This window comes from Rhinolophus hipposideros, assembly GCF_964194185.1.
Source record: "Rhinolophus hipposideros genome assembly, chromosome: 5".
NCBI classification, from domain to species: Eukaryota; Metazoa; Chordata; class Mammalia; order Chiroptera; family Rhinolophidae; genus Rhinolophus; species Rhinolophus hipposideros.
Window position 1 is genome coordinate 48,574,580 of NC_138051.1, and position 19,905 is coordinate 48,594,484.

A 19,905-nucleotide genomic window follows, 5' to 3' on the forward strand; every position below is an offset into this window, starting at 1 on the left:
GTTCCTCCTTCTTTAGACCTGCTCTCCTATTCAACCCACACATCATCCAAATTTCTGTTTTCACCTCCTTATAGAGTTCGTTTATTGTGCCAGGTGCAAAGATAGACATTGGGAATGTAAAATGAACTAAGACTGTGCCTGTCATCAGAAACTCAAATCTAATATGGGAGATGTACCCACTTTATATCCACCTGATAGTCACAATAAAATATATTCTCATATTTAGATGGTGCCAATTCTCACCGCCATGCTTTTTGCAGCACAACTTCACTAGTCTTAGGTTCTTTTTGGTTTAAATATGTCTCCAAGTCATCTTCTCTGAAATACATCTCTGTATGTAATTTCTTAGCCCTGTAATTTTTGAAAATTACTTTTTGTACCATTCACACATGAAAAAATACTTGGGTAGATTTAAAATTCTGGGATCACAGATTGTCCCTCATAACTTTGTAGGTATTGTTCCATTTCTTTCTGAATTTTATTGTGAGGGAAAATACAGGCCAGCTGAAATTCTTTCTCTTTTATTCTTGGGTATTTTTCTTTTTCCTCCTCTTTCTCCTTTTTTCTTCATCTTCTTCTCTTTCTCCTCCTCCTCCTTTTTACATGGATATACATGGTATAAGTTTGTGATTTATTAATTTTTCTGAAACAAATTGAGTTCTTTAGAAATTTAGAACTTTTTTATTACAAGAAATTTGATTTTATTTTGCATTTTAATGTGGCTCCATTATTTGCAGTGACAGGTTTTCCCCTGAGTCTTCGAAACATTGTTACTCTTCTTGTGCTATAGAACTTTTTTTTTGAAGAAGTCAGTTATTGAGTTGTATATGTTTACTCATCCTCAAATAAGAAAGAAAATCTGTTCCGATAATACAGGTGAACTGGATTACCCTTAGCCACGTCTAAGGAATATTTGGTTCCAGATAGATCCAACCTTTGGAAGCTAGGGATGCTGAGACCCTCGCCTGACTACACTCATCTGTACTAGCTTGACTACTATGGTAACACATTTGTTAACATCAATGACCACCAAGAAGAAAAGGCATGTCCTGAAGCTCTCATCTTTCAAAACACGCCATACCCTAGTCTCCTCCTACAAAAATGATTTACCTGGTATGAATACACACTGGCATACGGACATAATCCTTCTCATTCCTCTTTCTTCCCTAGGGAGTAGTGTTTGCTAGTAATCATGGTGCATGAATAGATTTTGGAAGAGAGAGGCTGACAGATCAGGTGAAATAGACTACATTAGAAATAGGTAATTTCTAGTCAGGATTAAAAGTTTGATTTTCTGATTTTTGCCCAAGTTAGGAGTTTCCAAGTAGGAAACAACAGCAGTGAGTGGCCATATCCACATCCTACCTACTTCCCAAGTTATACTATTTATTGATAGGCTGCCCAATCATGTGGATTCCAGGAGACCTTTTTAGAGTCAAGCTAGTTGGTCAGTAGAAAAGACTTTAACTGAAAATTAGAAGACGCGTCACTGATACTGCCCATCTATGCAAACTTGTTCAGGACTCTTAGTCTCGACATCGTTTATCTCTAAAACAGAGACTGGATCAAATAGGTTCAAGTTCCACCATACTTGTTTTTTTCTTCTTCTTCTTTTTTCCCCTGTAAAGCAGAGAAGAAACTTTGTTCTTCAATCAAGGAATGGAAAAGGGTGAGCTGATGCTCTAATGACATCTTCTAACATTCTTTAACTCTAAAAACTATATTTTCAATCCTAAAATATTTCAAGATATCATAAGTAAACTTTCCAAACAATTCTAAAAGGATACGCAACTAGCATAGTGACTTGCTTCAAAGATTTGACACTTATCTCTAATCTTCTTCATCTGTGATTATTTGTTCAGCAACAGGAGTCAGCATGCCATAGCCATGGAAACTTGCTAATATAAAGTAGCAACATAAGATGTTTCAATCAGTAGAAAATTTAAGGATGAAGCAAAGAGAGCTACAAAACAATAGAGTCCCAGAAAGCAAAACCAATTAAAACATATATTCAAATGATTACTGTGGGGTTTAATATATAAATTATTGTTCAGTTTAATATAAAATATTGCAAATTCAAGCTAAATTTTATCCATAATCTTATGATACCTAGATGCTATCTGTCTATGTAGTATGGTTTTAATTTTCAATTTCATATCCTCTTCTGCCTTTTAGTTCAGCAAGATTTTATGCCATAAAAAAAATAAAATTACTAAGATAGAGTTTTCTTTTTCCTCTTTGATGTTGAAAAGGTGGTGGGGGGGTGGGTAGAATAGAAGAGAAGCTATTCAATGAGCATTACAGCATGGTATATACTGTATCTTATAAGTCGAAGACCGAAGGTCAAATATCAGTTGTTCCATTTATTGATTTTGACTAACTGCTGGGTCTCAAGTTTCACCATCTGTAAAATGCACAGATTACCTTCATCTTACACATAAAACACTTAGCACTCATGCCTGGCACCCATAAGTGGTCAAAAACTGTAGCCATTATTATTACCACGAATTCCTTCAAATGTATATTTAATAACATTAAGATAATGAGCAAAGAACAGGAGGAAAGCACAATACAGTATAAGAGTAGGAAAGGGGTTTAAGTCAAGCCACTTCCTTGTTTATTCAACCTTCACTTGAAGCTGAGCAGGTACTTACAGCACCTGGGGCACTAGCCTACCAACCCGAAGCAGCTCTCACCAAGGAGGCCAGGTGGGTGGTGATGCCCTGTTGTTCCTGCTTGCTACCTTTGTTGAGAGGCAAAAGGATTCCAGGCAATGTGCAGTGATCTAGCAGGTAGGCCAAAGCCCCCAAATAGAGTTCCTGCCTGCCCTGTTACAGTGGAGGGGCACATAAACAATGACACTCCCTGGCTTCCCTGGCCCCAGAGAGTTCCCACAACTCCCTGAGAGTCCCCTCAACCCCCAGCCTCCTCTATTTAGTCTCTTTCTCTTGTTGTTGCCAGAAGCTGTTCATTCAATGCTCAGTTGTCTCATAGGACTAATTGCTACCTATGTACAAGTATATTTGATTTTGCTCTTGGGAGGGGCAGAATTCAGCATCCTCCTCTACTGCCACCATCTTGGCCCCTCTCTTCCCTTTGTTGAAGTTCTCACTCTGTTCATCTATTCTTCTCCTGAGTTTGGTGAGCATCTTTATGACCATAATTTCACTCTTTATTGGATAAATTACTTATCTCTAATTCATAATATATTTTTTTCTGGGAGTTTAATCTTGTTTTTTTGTTTGTTTGAACATATGTCTTTTTCCCTTATGTTGCTTGACTTTCTATGGTTGTTTCTATGTATTGGCAAACCCAGGTTTGAAGGAGTAACCCTGCGCAGGAGATTAAACTTATCACTTAACCTTGCCCTAGCTCTTGGTTGTCTCTCGGATAGTCTGTTTCAGAGTTGTGGGGCCTGGACATGTAATTCACCCTGGCACCAGAGCCTGTCATTCAAGGGGCGTTCCTTGTGTGGGCTGTGCATACATGCTGGCTTTGGTGGGGCTGCAGGAGCGAGGCAGAGTGGGTAGGGCCAGGCTGCTCACGAAAGCGGCGTGGCCAGGTGAGGTTGCTCACCTAGTGCCTCAGGGGTGGCTGCTCGTGGGAGCAAAGCCTGGGCTTGGGGCTGCTAGCTTGCTTTCACTAGCAAGTTAGTGTGCAAAAATGGCACCCATCAGTGCCGATGCTGGCAACGTAGAAAGAGAACGAAGATATGGCTCCAGCCAGCACCTACATCCCTGGAGAATCTCGATAGATTTCTGCCCCTCTGGCAGAAGCTTTGAGGTTAGCAAATGAATTTATTTCACATATGACTTAGGCTCTTTTCATCCTATTGCTTCTGTGCTGGGTCGAGGGGTGAGCCTGCCCTATAAGAGCAGAATGCCTGTTTCTTACAGCCCTGTGCTTCTCCTGGGTGTAAGCCCTGTTGGCTTTCAGAGTCAGACATTTTGGGAACTAGTGTCTCTCCCGTGCAGGTCCCAAGGGTTGGAGTGATTGATGTGGAGCACAAACCCCTTGTTCCTCAGGAAAGAAGCTCAGTTTTGTTTGTTTGTTTTTGGATCCCTCCTCATTGTGGTTGGCTGTGCCAGGGGTGCAGGTTTTGGTGAGTGTGTGTCTCTGCCTCTCCTGCCCATCTCAATTGGCCCTTTTGGCCTTTATTGTACATAAACTGAACAGATATACAGTGACCAATCACCAACAGACTTTGAATGAAGTGATCTAACTGGTCGCTGATGACATATACCTATTATTTACACAGTGATTTGTGACTAAAAAACTAGCAGCAAAGTTCTAGCTTTATGCAATGATACATATCTAACGTATCATAACAGCTGAAATTTGAATGTGTTGTTGGGAGATGGATGTTATTGAACAAAACTGTGAGAACTGGATCTGGTCATGTCAACACCATGCAAAGTGAGGACTGCTTGCGTATATAATCAATGACTAAATATAAATTGGTATTTTAATATACATCAAAAGAATATTACAAGTTTATTGTATGAATTAGAGATAAGGGTTATTAATATTAATAGAGATTTCCTGCCATTATGAAATGTAGTTAGGAAGAAAAACTCTGCATAATTAACTACAAAACAAGGTATAACATGGATGCTATGTTAAATGCCTGTGAAATCAGGAACCTGGAGTTCTAAAGTAACAATCATGAATAACGTGACTATTAAGCAATAATTGCAGTAATGATAAACCCTTTTAAACCAGTTGATTCTCCTCTATTATGTTGCTAATTGCATTCTTTTAGGGTTGTGCCACATTAAGCAGTCAGTTCTCAAGACTATGTTTGACTTGATTGAGCAGTAAATTCCACATTTTGTGTTAGAAGAAGAAATGTGCATTTTGAGAGTCTAGTAAATGTTTCCACCCAGGAGACTTTCCAAAAGTGTTCAAGCACTGCTGAGTACATAAGTACAATTTTTAATGTTTTTTTTTTTCTCCCTAATGCAACTGTCCATGTCTCTTTAGAAGACACAAACACACAGAATATACGTAAGTGGAAGATTACAGAAAAGCACTTTGTGAAAGGGGAAAACTTACATCTATGCAGTTAAAGAGAACCTTTTAAAAGGTTTAGGCACATTAGCTGTTTTTTGTTTTAAAACAGCTTCCATAATTAAAGGCACCAAACAGAAGCTCGCATATTTTTCTAATTAGAACTTTTATATTTTCCACCATAGAAATCTCTCAAATTCTATAATGACACAATTAAAGCCTTTAAATTACCTTGGTGATTAGAAATTCAGATGAAGAAATGACACCTCCTGGTGAGTGCTTTGATGGAAGGCTCTTCTCATTTACAAATATGTTATATCAATAACTAGCCTGATCATCATTTCTTGATGTTTACTGTGGCAGGAACCAGCCATTAACACAGTGCACTCAGTAATACATATAACACCCATTAAAGTTTTAACCACAAAGCCAGACACGGAGCAGGCTCGGATCCTTAGTAAAACAACACAGATGAATATGCAACCTGGATGCATTTTCAGGGATGCTAGAGGCCTTTCTCATTAACTAGGATTTCAGTAATAGTGAAACAAATAAAAAAACCTTTATTACTCAAGAAAACACCTTTCACAAGATTCATGGTTAATGAAAGGTTTTACATAGTAGAGGGGAGGAGTTTTCCCTATTAAACATGAGATCTCTAAATATCTGCCATCAAAATTCTACTCGACCCAGAAAGTCTCAGTTAAGAAAGAAGGAATTCTAAAGAGGTTGGGAAGAACTCCAGTCATTCAAGAGTTGTCTTCTTGTAGCCCTTGACCTAGATAACCATAACATCCATGGATTTTTTTCATAATTTTTACATATAGGCATTATGCATGAATCTTCAACGGATTTAATAACTTTAAAACATTCTCTTATTAAAATTTGAATTATTATCATAATAAACTTGGATCCATTTACTAGATTGCTGTTATATATATAACAGCTGGTATATAGCAAGGTACAAAATATTCTACATTTTTAAAAATTACCTCTTTTAGTCTCACTACAATGCTGCCAGGTAGGTGCTATAAAAATAAGACAATGAAAGTTCATGGTGTTTTAATTATCTGTTAATGAGTGACTGAGATCGTACTCATAATCAGACTAGTCTGATTCCATTGCCCAGAGTTTTTGTACTATGTCACAGTATGGAGGAAATCAAGAATATAATTATAGATTGTTGATATAATTTTTTAATGAAAGTATTTTATAGTAAAGTTATTTGGACAGGGCTTCATAGGATAATGGATGAAGGATGTTTCAAACATGTTGTTTGTCTTGATGAACATGAAGAAAGTTTTGAAGAATCAGGCTAAAGAGAGCAGCATGGACCAGCAGCGCAGATAAAGTAAAAGGTAATCAGAAACATCCTAGTGAAGGGCTGGGCTTTAGGACTTGATTCATGGTATAATTAGATATAAGTATGAAGCTCTGAGGAAGAGAATGGGGTGATGAGAGTGATCCTTCTCTCACAGATGAGAGAATAATTTTTTCTCAAGTAAAGCTGACTCTGCCACTCATGGCCCAAAACTTAAGAGACTTCTCAGTACCTGTAGGATAACGTCTAAAGACTTTTAAATGGTATTCAAGGTACTATCATCTTCTCTAACATTTCCTCTTGCTACTCCTTCGTCTATGTTCCATCTACACTGAACTACTTGCAGTTTCAAGGACATGCCACTCTTGTAGGTATCCGCACGTGTGTCCATGCTACTTCTTTTGCTTCATTTTTGTAAAAGATGAATTCTAATTCTACCTTCAATAGCCTCCTAAAGCATTTTCTCCTTTGTGAAATCTATAATCATAAAAGTTGTTAAGTAGTGAGTGTCTACATTTTAAACCCTGCCTTCCACCCCCACAAAGACTGTTTCATTGTTCCACAAAACTTAAGAGAATTGGAAAAACACTAGAAGCATTTCCATTCCAGTTATGAGCAAGTCGAAGATGTTAACTCAATAAATCAATGCCACAGTAGAAATCAAATGGCACACCCAAATTAAGATCATTTGTCAAGGATTTAATAAAGAAACTATATACAAAAGTATGGGCAGGATATAAAAAAGACAGAAGGAATAGTAAACTAACCTCCCTTAAACAATAGTGACAAGGGGAAGAAGAAGCTACTAGAACCAGGAAAGAGACTGTCACCTAGTGAGGAATCCACTTTCTAATGCACCCGTGGCTTCCTTACTGATATCACAGTCCAGGTCCATACCATATGAGTGACTTGCACTACTAGGTTTTAAGACCTTGCCCTGTTTACATTAAAGCTTTAATCACTTACTGGATTCAAAGCTCCCTTCTCATTCTACAAGCAGGTAAAATGGTGACTCTAGGAGCAGGAGGAGGAAGGCATGGGTTTCTCTGTGTGTACCTTCCCTCTCTGTCCTAGTGGGAGTTTCCCTGGTGTTGAAAAAAAAAAAAATGACAGCGAGGAAAGAGACAGGACGCTTTATTTAAACTTCAGTGGTGACCATTACAGATCATTATTTACTTAGGGGTTATTGTCTATTTGAATAGTGTTAGGATTATTCAACTTCATTGTCTTTGGGGAAGTAGAGCTGGCTGGTGAGAGGCTCATTTCCCAATAGCTCCTCGGGGCATTGATAGATGCTTCCAAGGCTCAAACCTTATTCCTGCTGCACCTTACCTGGCACTGGCATGCCACATGCCTCTCAAGTGCCTGCCTCTTTGCCCCATCTTTGACAATCCCTGACAAGACCATAGCCCACGGTCAATCTACTCTCCCTTGTCCCCAACTCTGGCATTTCAAACCCATTCAGGTACCATCCCCAATAGTTCTTAGCAACCATAAATCTAAAGAGGTTATCCTCATACCCTCTGTGGCTAGATGTCCCCCACTTGGCCATGCTCAAGTCATGTGATCTGCTAACTAGGCAACCGATTCAAAAATGAAATGCCCATCTTGCTGACACTTCCAGGATTTAGGAGTATTTCTCCTGGAGTTTTCTTCCCTTCCCCTCTTTCTTTCCCCATGGAGCAAAGAATAAGTGATGACTTTTTTCAATCCTTTTATTATCAAATGGCTCGGGTAAAGAGAGAAGGGTCTTTGTGGTGAACAGGCTGTTCTCAGCAGGTCCTGTTGAGATGTTCTGATGTGAGAAATTGGAAGTCTCTTAGAACCTTCTATTTTCAGATTTGGTGATTATCCATTTACTTCAGAAAAATAAAGAAAAATAAGATTCTTGCTACCTCAGATATTGCACATGAGAATGTAAATTGTTGAAATCACTTTGGGGCAAAATTAAAATCCCAAATTAACAAATTTTACTTCTAGAAATTGTGCTATAGATAAATGTGTAAATATAAAAAATAATTATTCATTGTAATTTGTTTATACTAGCAAGGGATTGGAAACAATTGAAATATGGTTAAATTATGTATATTCAGTTAGTGGAATAAAGGCCAAACATTATTTTAAATGCTTTAATTATTTGTAAACAGCTTAGTGATTTATTTTCACTCAAATACTCATAAACATTTACTTTGTGATATTCCAGGCTATATTAAAGAATGAAGCATGTGCTTCTAATTGTGAAATAATGTATATGTTCATAGATGTGTATATACTAAGAAGTTGGTGTTATTCTCCCTGTTATATAAATGAGAAAACAGACTTGAGGATACAGCAAATTCTGATCACAGAAGCGGTGGTGGCGTAACTGTGATTTGAATTCAAGTTTATCTGACCCCAAATCACAGGCACTTTTTAATACAACATGTTTAACACTTCACTAAACTTTACCTGGGTAGAATTAAGTATGCCATCAGTAGACCTTATACATATGTCATAGAACTTACCACACTACATTGCAGCAATATTTTCTATGTGAGTGTCTTGTGGGCTTCAGGAGGGCAGGTGCTCTACGGAGCTAACGTTGTGTCACCAGTGCTCTGATAGGGGACAATGTAGCAAAGGCCTTAAAGGAATGACCAGCAATGACACATCTCGGTACATAAGCATTAAATAGAGCTTTATTAAGTGCCTAGTCAGGCAACTGCAAGTTCTTTTAATGTCTTATGCTGTCTGATATGTTAGCTCAATGAATGGAATATGATTATACCCAAGTCTCAAACCTGTATAGCAAATTTAATTAGTGAACATTTAGCCATACCTATTATGTGATATTAATGAAGAGAACCATTCATTTCTGGGAAGGAACACTTTACAGTCCCTTGTTACAGAGAATGTAGATGTCTATTATTAAGTAGTCTGAAATCTAAGGCCAGTAAACTTCTGCTTCTTTTCAGGCCGTTCTTCCAAAGAGCCAGTGGGTCAGATATCTGTTCATGTGGACATCACCACCACCCCAGGAACTGGAGAGCATAAAATCACTGTAAAAGGTATATTTCAGGTCTAGGTAGAGCAAACAGCCCATGAGGCCTTAACTTCTACAATAATATTATATTGACCTCTACAATGATATTAAAATGTAATTTCTTTTTGGATTTCTGTTTTAAAATATGTATATTAAATGATTTTAGGGCATGCTTAGAATTTCTTTGTGAAACCAGAAGTTTTATTTTTTAAAAAAATCAATGGCACGGATATTTACCCTACATTATTTGAAATATCTGCATGCTTTACATACATAGGTGATTACATTTCACAACTGTGTATTTTGAACATTTTCTCTGTAGTTGACGCTGTGATGTACATCGAACATTAGTGCCATAATTGACTTCATAACTTGTCAGTCAAATTTTAGATAAGGCAGTTGCCTGTTCTTATAATCCATTTCTTTTTCTATGTGATTTCCAGCCACTAGTTTTTATTTCTTTTAGATGAGTCTTTATTGGTATTGTAAAAGCACAATCTGAATGCAGGGGTCATTTTAAAGGTGAAATTTAATAATGGTTAATTGCTCAGTTGAACCATATTCTATTTTTATACTATTATAGACTTAGTCATTTTAAGTAATAGCTACTTTAATCCAAATCATAGCCTTCTAATATATTTTAAAGTTGCATTTCCCAATGTATCTTTGCTTTATAAAAGTAACCCTGCTGTATAGTTTATGTGTAGAATCTGTATGCATACACATAAATGGGTGTGCCCGTAGCCTTAAATGTTTTTTGAAACATATTTTGCCATTGTATAGCAAATGCCCAAAGTTTTAAGAACCTTTTGCATTAGAAATTTTAGTTATAAGACCCTTTCTTAAGGATATTATCATCAAAGAATGAGCAAAGGTATACATATGAGAATGTACATTTAAGAATTAGTTATGATGCCTGAAATTAGGAAACAACCATAGTACTTAACAATAAGTGATTAGTTAAATATAAGATGTAATATCTATATAGCAAAATATTTGCAGTTGGGGAGTATATAAGGATATCCATGATGGATTTTAAAAATAGAACTATTTATATTATGATCTCATTCTACATAAAAAATATTAAGTATTGAAAGCACACATAACAAAATAATCATTTCTTCTGAAAAACTATAGATTTTAATCTATTCTCTGTATATTTTTTCTAAGCATTTTATGCTGAACATATCAAAAACATCATGTTTTTACCTAAGCAAGAAGAATGATAACTTTTCATTAGTAACAAATGGCATTTCAATTACAGCAACCTTTTCTCCACACAGCTTAGAGCTGACAGCCCCATCAAGTGTGCCTTGCAGAGAGTAAATGGTTTTTCTTCAAGGATATTTTCTTGTCCATGGGGTTAGGGCACAATCAAATGCAAGCTATGGCTTCCTCCATCCTTTTTTAAAATTCTTTCTAAGACCCAAAGGGAGAAACTAAGATTCCACACGTTTGTCTGCTAACACTTTTCATTCCTTTCCCTTTCTGGTTTGTAGTGATTGCCATCAATAACCTAAACTGGCAGACCACAGCAATGTTCCGCCCCTTTGTGGAAGTTTGTATGCTGGGACCCAACCTCGCAGACAAGAAGAGAAAACAAGGCACAAAGACAAAAAGCAACACGTGGTCACCCAAGTACAATGAAACTTTTCAGTTGTAAGTCATGACCCAACTCATGTATTCAACCAGGTGATAGCTACTGTATAGCTAAATTTATTAAGGGATTTGGGGTAGGAATGGCTCTGGGCTTTGCTAAGGAAAGCAGAACCTATAGGTATAAGTATTCTTGTTCATCACTCATTCCAGGGAAATGAAGAAGGCTATGTTTTTAGTTCCTTTCCATTTGCTCAGTATCTGCTCAGTATCTGTGCAGTTTAGTTCCTTTCCATTTGCTCCGTATCTACCACGTATCAGGCAATACAGGCACTGGGTATATACAATAGGAGGTCTCTGTTCTCACGGAAGTTACTTTCTAGAGATGAGGAATGTATGACAAACAAAATCACAAACAAATACCATATTTACCCAAAAATAAAACCATGTCTTATACTAATTTTTGTTCCAAAAGACGCATTAGGGCTTATGTTCAGGGGACATCATCCTGAAAAATCACGCTAGGGCTTATTTTCCAGGAAACACAGTAAACAGAAATTCATCAGATGATAGTATTTTGCAGAGAATTAAAACAGAACGATGTAATAGAGTGATTGGTTGGCCATTTAGATTAGGTATTTGGGGAAGCCTTTCTGAGAATGTGACTTCTACATTGAAACCTGAGAAAATAAAGAACCAGTCACGCAGGGAAGTGAGTTGAGAGCAGTTCAGGCCAAGCAAAACTCCTAGTACAAGGACTTTAAGACAGGAATCTGCCTGGCATATTTAAGAAACAGACTATAGTGGGCAAGAGAGATTAAATTAGTTTGGAGAGGTAGTCAGGGTACAGGGCTTTGCAGTCTGGGTACAGGAGACAAGGTTCATTCCAAGCTCGATCGGAGGCCTTGAAGGATTTTCAGATGAGGGAATGAACAATCTGATTTACATCTTTATTCTTTTCATAGAGAAATAATTATAGGAAAGCAAGACCAAACATGTCAAGGTAAGTTAAAGGGCTATTGCAGTAATCCAGGCAAGAGATAAGCATGACTGACCAGATGATAGTAGAGAGGTAGCAGTAGATTCTGGACTGGAGGTACAACACAAAAGAAAAAATATATGTTAGGTTCCCAAGAACATTCAAGTCAGGGTATTAAAGAAGGACCTTTCACAAAATAGAATACAGGGACTACAGGAATAGTGATGTGACCTGCAGCTAGTAGTTGCTGGGTCGTTGCTCCTATTGCACCTGAGGAAGGAGAGGAAGAGCTGTTACTAAAATTGGGGAAGTAAAACTTGGTGTGTAGTCAGCCACCTTGAGAGCAGTGGGCTTCCATGGACAGAAACAGCCTCACAGGCAAGGAGCCAGGAACATAAAGGCTCTGACCTTATTCTCATCATTACTTCTGATTTCCTGGTGGGGCTCTCTTTTGGCCAAAACCACCTGGAAGCCAGAGCACAGAAAAACCCTATTGATGTACTCCTTACAGGCCACCATCCTATTGCAAAATGCAAGGAGAAGGATGGAGAGCAGATGCAATCGTGGCAAATGGAAGTTATCTGATACTGAATTAAATGAAGGATCACCCCTAGGTTTTGGGCAGTAGCAATTGGGTGGATAGTGATTTACAAAGATAGGAGAGTAGGGATAGGAGAAGAGATGCCTATTAAACAAGAGGAAATATCAAATATATAACTTGAGAATAATCTGCTGTAGATGTAATAATTCCATAAATCTAGAGGCGGTGACCTGGCGCTAGAGAAGGGGACACAAAACCAAACCTCAGAGGCTTACACACGCACCAAAACAGTCTCTTATTGGTTTGGGTTTTTGTATTGCACTCATCATTTCCCAGAGACCTTTCAGCACTCTGTGCACTGCATACTTAACTCTTACCACTCACTAAAACTTAACTATCCTACCACATATAATAAAAGGGTTCTAACAGGTTAATCACACTAATTAATGCCTGCTAACAAACCAGCTCACGAGATTCCACCTATCTAGTCCTCCAAATTTTGCACACACACAAAAAAAGAAGAAAAAATGGTGCAATTAAAATTCTTCTCAAAGATTCTAGAAATACTTAAATTATGGAAAAATTCAGACACAACACTGTGAGTTACTAAGAACCAATTCTGGAGAAAGACAGCATTTTGATGCATTTTAATTCACAAGAAGATCTCACTCCCTATTATACTTTGCTTTTCTATTCTTACCCACCAGGCTTCCATTTTCTTTCACATTCTCTCTAAAATCAGTCTACAGTTTAGTTATCAATGTCACCCAGAAATGAAAGTTTGAGTCTGCAAAATGTTTAATCAGAAAAAGTCACTTGGAAAAGGAAGGAATATGGAAACTTGTACTGCTGCGGACTAGATGTGTCTTCATTAGAAAGTCAAGAATATCTGAGGAATTAAAATAACGGACAGAGGAGAATTTTTCTCAGCAGATCACCACTCAGCCTTCTTCATTATGTTCAGCTGTGCACTGAAAAGTTGTCTTGGGTTGTTATTAGTAGAGGCCATTCTCAGCCCCACACTTGACAAGCCTAACTGTTACCACACGAAGAAATTGCACTGAAACATTGGGCTTTGCTGGAACTAATTTACTCTGGAGATTTGTATCCGAAATAGTGCATGATAGATTGTGCAGTGTATTTCCTTGAGAAAAGGCCATAGATATAATAGCGTACCAGGAGTCTGAGGTAAAGAAAAGAGGTTACAATGACCGATGTTGAAATGGCACATAAATTCTTCCAAGAGGTATTCGTCATCCTACCCGGGCTCTCGTGACCCCTATATCAGGGGGGACCCTGCTTCCAATGATTAAGTACAACATAATATTTTAATTCCAGCTTAACATCAAGGCAATAAAGCATATTTAGATGGATTTCCTATCCCTATCTAGGGAAAGAAGAAGTTTTCAAGTTAAAGTGCCAAGTAATATCTATGTAAAGAATATTTGCATCAGAATTAAAATACAATGATACTCTATTTGCCAATGTAATATTCTGAGCAATGTATAACATTTTAACAGTATATTTAGAACCACACTGATCCCCAGGTGAAATAAAGTTTTTGCTCAAAATTCATATTTTTATCCACACAGCATTCTGGGTAATGAAAACTGCCCAGGGGCCTATGAACTTCATCTCTCAGTTAAGGATTACTGCTTTGCCCGAGAAGATCGAATTATCGGAATGACAGTAATTCAGCTACAGAACATAGCAGAAAAGGGAAGCTATGGGGCATGGTATCCTCTTTTGAAAAATGTCTCTATGGATGAGACTGGTTTGACTATCCTTAGAATACTCTCTCAGAGGACCAGCGATGATGTGGCGAAAGAATTTGTAAGACTTAAATCAGAAACAAGATCTGCTGAAGAGAGTGCTTGATACTGATGGTATCACCTTTGAGAATTCATCAACTATAATTGTTTAACTACTGCATGCATGTGCAAATACATGGCAATGTTTATTTTAAGTGTTTGCCAGTACTCACGTACAATGTCTACAAGGTATGTGGAAAACCTGCTGAACTTTTGTACCATTGCTGGTCTTGGGGTAATAAATGTTCCATGAAGTGCCAAAATTATGATGTAAACTGAAATACCCAGAATATCTTTTTTAATGTTTATTTTATTTCATTAATAAATGAAATTTCTCGTCAGTTAAGCATACTGAAAAACAATTATTGAGTTTTTCCATTAGTTGTCTTTGTTAAATTAGTTTATATTGCCCATGGCTTAGAAGGGATTTGTTACTCAAATTCTGTTTTATTTAGACTTCCCTCATTGTAGATGTCTTACAAATACCCTTTTCTATCATAACTAGAAATGCAGTCACTTCTAGGAAGCATTTGTAATTTTATAGTTGCAGATATATTGTGATGATTTTTGCATACAAATTAAAATAGAAAAGGTGGGGAAATATTTTATGCTGACAAGTTTCCAACCTTTCTGAAATATCACTGTGAAGAAATGCTATTAAAGCAAACTTATACAAAGCAATGCTAACTAGAGTTTGTTAACAATGTTTGATATACTGACAAATTTTGTTTTTCAAATCTGCCAAGGTCACATCACATTTGTAAAAACGGTAATTTGATGCATTTGCCATCTCGCATTATGTCTTGGCTTTACAAAATTTTATTTTTTAGAAAGTCATGGGATTAATGGTTTAAACTACAGTGGAAGGTTTTTTCTTAAAATTACCTGTGATAAGTACCTATACTGTTAGTGTTTTCCCTCTGACAGTTATGACTATATCCTTATTTACTTAGCACTATATAATCAGTTAAATGCTTTTTTCTTTTTAAAAATATTCAACAATTTATACTGAATGCAGCATCCCTATATTGCACTGTAGCAAAAAGTCATGTCTTCATCTATTTAGTGAAAAATGTAAAATAAAGTCTGAAGAAATTGCTTAGAAAAACAACTTAGTACAGCGAGGACCATTAAAACTATAACTAGGCTGAATTTTGAATACGACATAGTTTATGAATACTTGCATTTTCTGTATTTTTATGGTTTGACTTTTTAGAGTCTGTATCTAAATACTTACTTGGCTGTAGAACAGTACTTTGTAACTTATGGTCATAACTGTTAGTGGACAACAACACATGCAGAAACAAGAACCAGTTACAGTGATTGTGTTTTGCAAAAAGGCTGGTCTATGTTAAGAACAGAAATGAACGTTATCATGACTTTCAGAACCATTCTGTTACTGGGTGTGAAAACACAGACCAGTGAGATACATTAATTCATGTTCAATTGTTAGGCAATTGCTTTGTTAATGACTTCTCCAAATGCATAGTACAATGTGATCCTCTGGCATATGCATTAATAAACGGATATATATTGAGAACAAGCAACACTTTATTGTACATTCTGCCTTCTTATTTAATTTGTGCAACATCATTTCATTATTTAGGAATAAAAACGCCAGGCTTTTTTTGAACTGCATAGAACAATATTTACGTTATTGGGATAGAACAATATTTACATTATTTGGTTCTAATATCTCATTAGAATTTGAAAAAACTTTTTCCAAGAATTGTGTTCCTGGAAATAGCTACATATTACAAGACAATGACACTGTAAATAAGGAAGAACTGATGTATCTAACTATGTTTCTGCATACTGTTAAGCCCCATAAGAAAATTCAGCATTCAACACATAAACCAGCAACGTTGTTAAATGACAACCTACCTTACAAAAGGTTTCATTATTTTAGTGAAGGATTCACTCTAGATTTACAATTTTACAGAATATCGACTGGAGCTCTTTAGGAGCACATTAATGTCATAAAGTATGATACACTTGAATAAATAGCATTATGGGTTTACATTGATCACTTAAAAATTTTAAGCTAAGTATTTTTTGCCGTGTTTGTTTAATTAGATCTATTCTTTTTTGTATAAAATATCTAATAGTAGTGTGAATTGTCTATTAATATTAAATACAAGTACTAATTCTGAAATTAGTTATAAATTCTGCAATCTTTGTTGTGTCTCCCAAGACACAAATATTTCTGTTGCCTCCAGAACAAAGCCTGTGGTGTTTACAGTCCCAAATTAGTGATCGCTCTGAGGCTCACAGCAATCTCTGTGAACTACACCTTCCATTAAAGTGTGTGGCAATCTATCTTATGCTAGCTAGGTAAGATGCACACAGACAAAGCTCTGTTATTCATCTACAGGTGAACCTCTCATCAGAAGTTCTTAAAGAAATGGTAGAATCAAATTTGGCCAAAATGAAGTATTCAAAGCCATACTGGAGCATTTCCTATTTAAAGGAACCCTAATAAAAGATTATTTAAGATAAGTATCAGATGTCCCTATCACAACCTGTTTCAATAGATATGCTTCTAGGTTTTCAGGATAATTTATATATTGAATTTCCCTTAAATGAGACACATTTATAAATGACAATTCTAACTTGATGTTTTTCTTTTGGTCTTTTTAAAAAAATTTTGAAGCAAGGTTTATTTTCTCCTTTTAATTTCTCTAAAGTATATAAAAATATAACTATAGTAGCCCTTTAACAGACTAATATAATAGCTTTAATCTTTACACTCAAATAATTTAAAACAATCTTATGTATACAGAACTCAGGAAATATCTTTGGGTGGATATCTGATTCCCCCATTACCACTTGGCAGAATTCTTAAACACACCAGGAAAAGCATCCACAGAAGAGAAAAATCAATGACAATAAATATAGTTAGAGATGATCTCAATGGAAATCATAAAAATGCAAAATACCTCTCACTCATCAAATGGGCAAAAAGTTGACTTAAGAATCAACATAATGTTTTGAACAATTCCTCAAAAACGTCATTAACAACATCTAACTATACATTGCATCCATGTACTATATGTGCCAAAAGGAAAAGAACGTATGATTCAGATACAATAAATAGCACACATTGTAATGATGATGATGGCAAAGAGAAATGACGAGAAAAGTTATTACATTTGTAGCAGGATAATCCTTTGTTGTGGGGACCTGTCCTATGCATTGTAGAATGTTTAGCAGCATCACTGGCCTCTTCCCTGGGTCCAGATAATCATGGCCTTCATCTTAGAAATTGGCAAGACCCATGCAGCACTGGTAAATCAAGTGTAAACTGGTTGGCTGCATAACAGTCCTCTCCTCTGTCCTCCGCCCTACTAAACTTTCAGGGCTAAAAAATTACGACCTAAGGAGGCTGTGTTCCTCCAGTGTTGCTTCTTTCTGAGAGTTTAGAAATAAACCCTTGATGAGAAATGATGTCAGCGTGAGAAAACCTCTTGCTCTCTCCCCCTAAAGTTACAAATTGGACAACTGCGGTTCAATAAAGGATTCCCTGTGGAACACACAAACACATCTGAGAGAACCATCTGAGACAGCTGAAGATGGGCATATCAGAGAAAGCAGGGGAGGTGAGAGGTTAGAGATGGCAGCTTCAGATGCAGTCTGGTGCCTGCCAGGGCTCCAGCAGATGTGGTAGCAGTGGAGGGTCAGGTTACAACCCCTACTGGGCATGCTGGAAGGGCAGAGATGGCAGCATTACAGCCTGAGTGATGGGTACATATGGAGGCTGAGCCCGGGGACAGGGGCAGCAAAGTAGTACAAAGGGTGGTGGCTGTAGTCGAGTAACCGCCATCACGGGGGGAGAGGGGGGAGCTGCAAATGTGTGATTCCATTTCCCCCTCACCCTCCCATAGCCCAACCTGCTCTAGCAAACACAACAGCAATGGAGGCAGGTCACAAAGGGGCAGAAGCAACAGTCCAGCCATAGTGGCCTGTGCTCATTACAGCTAAACCCAGTGGAAAAACCAAAAACACAGATGTGTGACCACCTCCCTCTCACCTACCCCTCCCTCACCCATCATGGCAGAACCTGGTAGAGGCAGCTGGGGCATCAGACAGCACCATGCAGCTGATGGCTTCTGGTTACAAGAAAGCAGTACTGGGATCTCACAGGCCCAGAGCCGCATTGCCCTCCATACCCCACCACAGGGGTGGTGCCCTGAGACCTACATGACCAGGTAATAGAGGTGATGCCAACCTCCTTGGGAAATATGGGGCATTTTCCACAACTGAGGTGACACTGTGCCCACAAAGATTCCATAATTCCCAGTAGTGCAAGTATCAGAAAACAAGTTGCACTATAACATCATCTACTGAAACACAAAAAGACCTCCCGTTATCAACCTGCTAAATGGTTAAAGGCAACCAGTACTTAAAGATTTTAATCACTCAAATGCCCAGAAGAAAAAAGAACTATTATACATATATTTTTTTGTATAAACATAATGGTAACCACAAAACAAATCTAGAATTGAGACACATAATATAAAAAAGAGGAAATGGAAGAAAAATATTATAAAATACGACCAAACTAAAATAGCAGACAGAAACACAAGGAAAGGAAACAATGGAGACACAGGGCAACCAGAAAACAATAAAATGGCTATATGAAATTCTCATATATCAATATTCACCCTAAATGTAAATGGACTGAACTCGCCAATTAAAAGGCACCATGTAGAGGGATGGATTAAAAAAGACCAACTATATGCTTCCTTCAGGAGACTTATCTCAGCTACCAAGACAAACACAAACTCAAAGTAAGAAATGGAAGATGATACTCCAAGAAAATGTCATCCAGATAAAAGTGGATGTAGCCATACCTATGTCAGACAAAATAGATTTCAAGATAAAAATGGCAACAAGAGACAAAGATGGACATTTTATAATGATAAAGGGGACAGTATATAAAAAAGACATAACACTTATAAATATATATGCACCAAACTTGGGAGCACAAAAATATATAAAGCAATTACTCACAAAACTAAAGGGAGAAACTGACAAAAGTACAATTATAGTAGAGGACCTAAACATCCTGTTGACAGCAATGAATATATTACACAAGAATACTATGAAAGGCTATAGGCCACCAGATTCAATAACTTAGAAAAATGGACAAATTCTTAGACATATCTTAACCTTCCTAGACTGAACCATGAAGAACTGGAAAACCTAAATAGACTGATCAAGAGTAAGGATATTTAAAGTCATCAAAACCCTCCCAACAAACAAAAGTCCAGGACCAAATAGCTTCATTAGTGAATTCTACCCAACATTCAAAGAAGATTTTACACTTACCTTTCTCAAACTCTTCCAGAAAATTGAGGAAGAGGCAACATTTCCTACCTCATTTTGTGAGACCAAGGTTACCCTGATACCAAAAACTGGCAAGGACAACACAGAAAAAGAAAATTGCAGGCCAATACCTCTAATAAACATAGATGCAAAAATCCTAAGCAAAATACTAACAAATCAAATATATCAATACATTAGATATATAATATATCACGATCGAGTGGGGTTCATTTCAGAGGCCCAAGGATGATTCAACATATGCAAATCAATCAATGTGATACACCACATTAACAAAAT

General features: G+C 37.1%; 1 protein-coding gene across 1 annotated transcript in view; it reads left to right on the plus strand.

The window, feature by feature from the left end:
- UNC13C (unc-13 homolog C) overlaps positions 1-15,826 on the plus strand; it is a 497,972-nt gene extending 482,146 nt beyond the window's left edge. Inside the window, exons 31-33 of the mRNA XM_081047963.1 lie at positions 9,286-9,378; positions 10,853-11,012; positions 14,062-15,826. Coding sequence (XP_080904089.1) covers positions 9,286-9,378; positions 10,853-11,012; positions 14,062-14,347 — 539 coding nt within the window. The 3' untranslated portion in view covers positions 14,348-15,826. The remainder of the gene's footprint in view (positions 1-9,285; positions 9,379-10,852; positions 11,013-14,061) is intronic.
- Positions 15,827-19,905: the final 4,079 nt, after the last annotated feature.